Source organism: Lycium barbarum, chromosome 12 (genome assembly GCF_019175385.1).
Source record: "Lycium barbarum isolate Lr01 chromosome 12, ASM1917538v2, whole genome shotgun sequence".
NCBI classification, from domain to species: Eukaryota; Viridiplantae; Streptophyta; class Magnoliopsida; order Solanales; family Solanaceae; genus Lycium; species Lycium barbarum.
The window spans coordinates 100,208,017-100,212,946 of NC_083348.1; the positions used below are offsets into that span (position 1 = coordinate 100,208,017).

Genomic DNA, 4,930 nt, shown 5'->3' on the forward strand with positions numbered 1-4,930 from the left:
CTATTTAATTTTACGCAAAACACGCTTCATTTGACGATTGCATGGACGACTGCATGTATTGTGCGATTTTATAGGAAAAAATATCGTTGCAAATCGTTGGCTGGCCAACGTTTTGCAATTCATAAATTGTAAAACGTTGGCCAGCCAACGTTTTACAATACATATTCTTGCAAAACGTTGGCCAGCCAACGTTTTGCAATAATATGAATTGCAAAACGTTGGTTAGCCAACGATTTGCAATTGGCCAACAAAATTACAGCCAACGTTTTCAATTCATATTTGGCCAACAAAATTACTCCAACGTTTTCCAGCCAACGTTTTGCAATAATATGAATTGCAAAACGTTGCCAACGATTTGCAATTCATATTTGGCCAACAAAATTACACTCCAACTTTTTTCAATTCCATTTTGTTGCAAACTTTACACACATTAAATATGCAGAAACGAGGTGAACCAGAATTGAATAAAAATAGACAGAAATTGGCAAATAAAAATAGTAATTTTTCCCAACTTGAAGTTACCCACTATATAATAAAAAAATAATTTTTACAGTGTCCCTTTTTCCCCCCCGTGCCACACCGAGTTTGACGACGTTCTCGTTTTGATCTACGTTGGTGATCGTCCTCTTGTATCACACCTGTATCCTGTAAATGCCATAAAAAACATTGATTGTCTACGTAAAATCGGACAACATCTCCCCTGTAACAAGGAGTTCCTCCAATACCATATACCAACACAAACAACCAAAGCAACCAAGACAAAACACCACATAACAACCACAAGTCTCAAAAAAATTTGAATTAAAAGCTAACCTGTGGCTCTAAAGTCTGTACATCCGGCACAAGAATGTGTGAGGATCCAACATCAAATTCCATGGGAGACTATGCAAAATAAATAATATTTTTTACGATTAAAGTAGCCATTACTTTAAACAAGATACAAGCTATTTGAGTGGTTAGAATACTCACATCGGTAAAACTCAGTCTCCTCCCAATTGAAGAGCTCTGTCCAGTGAATGCAGGTAAAGGCCCCTCAGTCATCCCATAAGAGCTGCTTGTCTGACCACTAAACTGTTGGGCCATAACTGCCAGGCTAATAGGCCCAGACGATGCGAATGCCTGAAAAGGCCCCTCACTTCTGATTACTGCTGGTGATTGAACCTCGGGAGCTAACGTCGATGAGCTGGACATAAAATCTATTATTGGGTGATATGCATCATCATCTGTATGCATCGTTGAGCTGGGCATATCTTGATCAAAACGAACCTCTTCCTCATCAACCAACTGGTGATCCACGGGAGTTCGACCCCGTCTGTTACCTGATTGGCGTCCTCTACCACGCGCCGCAGGTCTTGGTACATTAGGACGTTGATGACGAGGCACTTGCATAGTAGGCGGCTCAACATACTCTGCCGGTGGTGTATAATATGGAGCGAAACTCAACATCGTCCCCAGAGAGGCAGCAGCCATGGACTCTGTATTAATGTGGCTAAACATCTCTGCTATTTCCTTCACTTCATTAGACTTGGTTGGATCTTGGATAGTCTGCTGAGCCAACCTGTATGATTCTTGATGTCCTAAAGCCTAAAAAAAAATCGATATTTGATAGTGGTCTAAGACACATATAAAGACATCAAACATCTAATGGAATGTAATGTACGTACCAGTGCCTCATGCCTGCCTGCCATGTGTTGGTATCCTCTATCCACTTTATGCGCAGGATTTCCTATGAAAGTGCGCGAGTGACGTCGATACCAACAAAAATACTCTGATAGTGACTGTGGATCTTGAGTTTCATACTCGGCCTGAATTAAACTATCTCGACGATTTCCCCACAAAAAGTCTGTTTCTGTAAAATATTCTTGATCCTCCACTTTTATAGCATACCGCTTGTCACGTTTGTAATGAAAAGGATCAATCTCTGCACATGGACCCGGAATATGTTGCTTCCTACCAAACTGTCTGAGAACGCGGTCTACCATGTGCCACTCTCGATAGATCCCACAAATAAGGGGAACTTTCGCCATCCAAATATCTCGGCCACGCAGACACCACTCAGGGAGTCTGTTGATGATGGCCTCTGAATAAGGCTGCCACACAAACTACGATAGAAAGAACATAAATTACACATAAGCATAACTATTCTATCAAAACGCCATTAACAACCATAATTATGATAAAATACCTGGCCATCTATTAGGTTGTCCAATACATCCCTACATATGGGTAAAACATCGCGTGCCTCATTTTCGTGGGATTTACGATGAGTCCACCTTCGTGCAAGAGCCGTGTGTGGCGGAAGAGCCCTGCATGGTGGCTGCATCGGTATAATGCGCTCCCAAGCCCAAACCTATATTAAAAAATAAAAATAAATACATAAAAACCTTATAACTATCAAATAGGACAACCAAATAAAATTATATAATTTTAAAGGTCACGTACCTGCAATAAGGAAATGAATCCACACACATCCTTCGCTTTCCTCAACGAAGCACGGCATAAACAAGTATACAAATATGACAATGCAGCCGCTCCCCAAGCTTGTTCATTCATTGCTCTAAGGTCACGCATGTCAAGCAAATAATCTAAATTCAGTAAGTCACCGGACTTATCCGGAAATATCGTGCCGCCACAAAGCCATAGCAAGTACAACCTAACCCGCTGTTGCACATCAATTTCTGGGGTCTGATCTGTAATATCATCTAAGCCTCTAATATATTCAATTAATTTATGTACTTCTAACCTACTAACACCATTAAAACAATCCAGACCGGGTGCCCAACCAGTAAGCTCATGGATCAATTGTTGCCACCCACCAATATCGATATATCTAGCATTAAGATTATTCAAGGGATAACCATCAACAACCAAGCCAAACATGACCTCGATATCTTGTAATGTGATGGTCGCCTCACCTGTACGCAGATGAAAGGTGTGCGTCTCAGGACGCCATCTCTCTATAAGTGCAGTGATGACTGCCCAATCATATGATACACATCCTACCTCTATTACTCCCCTAAATCCACACAGGCCAAAGTAGTCAAGGATGCGAGGATGAAAAGGATGACGCCTCACATGCTTCCAAAATTCAGTATCCGCGCGGCGAGGAAACAGGCATCCAGTCGGTCCTCTCAAGGAACCATCCCACACAGCCTCTGAACGATGCTTCTCCTGGAGTGTTAACACATCGTACACTTCTGGCCCCGGATGTACGCATACCCGTGGAAACTCCATACCTTATACAAAAAAAAAATAGGAAATCCAGATCAAGTTATTTGGAGTAACTCACTATTAAAAAAATATATTGTATAACAATCCATAACAAAATATATTGTATAAAAATCCATAACAAAATATATTGAAGAAATTACAGGTTCTGCGGTCATAAATTACTATGGTAATGCATAAATACATCAAACAAAGCAACATTCACAAAAAGAGAGGAAAAAATTCGATTCTTTGACACATTTCACAATTCTTTTTTCCTGTACCGAAAATGTCATCATCGGTCTATTATTGGCAATATCCAGTTCCACAATGTTTCAACTTGTAAAATGTGGATTGATCCACGTTATACACTATATTTTGTATAACGTGGATCAGTCCACGTTTTACAAACATCCACAACACTAACAAAAATAACAGCAACATAACAATTCCTAACAAAATATATTATTTAGTTATTCAGATCTTTTATATAAGAATTCACAAAAATAACAGTAACATAACAACAAATTTCTTCAAAAGTGCTACTAAACAAATAGGACCTTTTATATAATAATGCTTCTAACAATCATATTTTAAGTTCAAATTAAAATAACACAAAATAACAGAAACGTATTAAATAACACAAATAAAAAATAACAATTAAGATATATAAGAAAAACAGATCTATATCTATTATAAATATACAATATTATATGAGTTAGAAAAAATACCTCAATTTAAATAGCAATAATAGATGAATACGCTGGAGATGCTACTTCAAAAATTAGATTGTTTTGCAGGGTTTAAAAAAAATAGAGGAGAAGGAAAAGTAGAAGAAAATAGAGCTTCTGTAATTAATGGAGGAGAATTGAAGATTTTAGCAAGGGAATGAAGAAGACAACGAAGGGAATGAAGAAGCGGCGGAAGATTTTAGGGGGATGGGAACGAAGGTAAATAAATTAGGGCAAAAGGATCAGTCCAAATATACAAAATAAATTGTATAACGTGGACTGATCCACGTTATACAAAATAAATTGTATAACGTGGATCAGTCCACGTTATACAATTAAAACTTGTATAACGTGGACTGATCCACGTTATACAATTTATTTTGTATAACGTGGATCAGTCCACGTTATACTTGTAATTTTTTTTATTTTTTTTTCGTTTTCGTTTTCTGATAATTTAAAAAAAAAAAAAAATTGGGGTATATCGTGGATCAGCCCACGATATACCCGTTTTGGTATAATAAATTTTTAACGTTCCCTTTTGATAAAAACCGTGTATTTTTATACCCTTTAGGCTCCGGACTCCAATTTTTCCTATCTAACTTCCAGGATTTTGTTTTGTGGAGAGTTTTCCAATGAACTTAAAATATCAATGGCACTCCAGTTGATGTACGTAGATTTGATAAATATTACTCCTATAAGGTATTTACATCAAACTAATAAAAAATATAACCTCAATATTAAAATTTAAAATAAGAATATGTATCACATAATCATAATTAAATGATAAATATATTGTTTTGCTATAAATATCACGGGGAGGTAAGTTTTTTAACGTGCTCCCATAGTCCCATTCACCTTTGAACTAGTAAATGGTAAGTACAGTAAGCAAATTCGGTGGGCTTGGAACTCTCATATGGCAGCATAATTATTGCAGTAGTACTTTAACGTGCTTGGTGGGGCTAAAATTTTAACGTGCTACCATTCACCGTTGG

General features: G+C 37.5%; 1 protein-coding gene across 2 annotated transcripts; it reads right to left on the reverse strand.

The window, feature by feature from the left end:
- Window positions 1–510: 510 nt before the first annotated feature.
- On the reverse strand, window positions 511–4,186 carry LOC132623898 (serine/threonine-protein phosphatase 7 long form homolog). 2 transcript variants are annotated; one of them, XM_060338706.1, is made up of 7 exons: window positions 3,939–4,186; window positions 2,443–3,236; window positions 2,186–2,350; window positions 1,665–2,102; window positions 970–1,584; window positions 814–882; window positions 511–645 (listed from the first exon to the last, which is right to left on the reverse strand). In XM_060338706.1, the coding sequence occupies exons 2-7, from the start codon at window positions 3,232–3,234 to the stop codon at window positions 526–528; spliced, it is 2,199 nt and encodes a 732-aa protein (XP_060194689.1). In that variant the 5' UTR covers window positions 3,235–3,236; window positions 3,939–4,186; the 3' UTR covers window positions 511–525. The 2 variants fall into 2 exon arrangements, with proteins under 2 accessions (XP_060194689.1, XP_060194691.1); XM_060338708.1 differs by lacking the exon at window positions 3,939–4,186 and having other exon boundaries at window positions 2,443–2,830; window positions 2,916–3,052.
- Window positions 4,187–4,930: the final 744 nt, after the last annotated feature.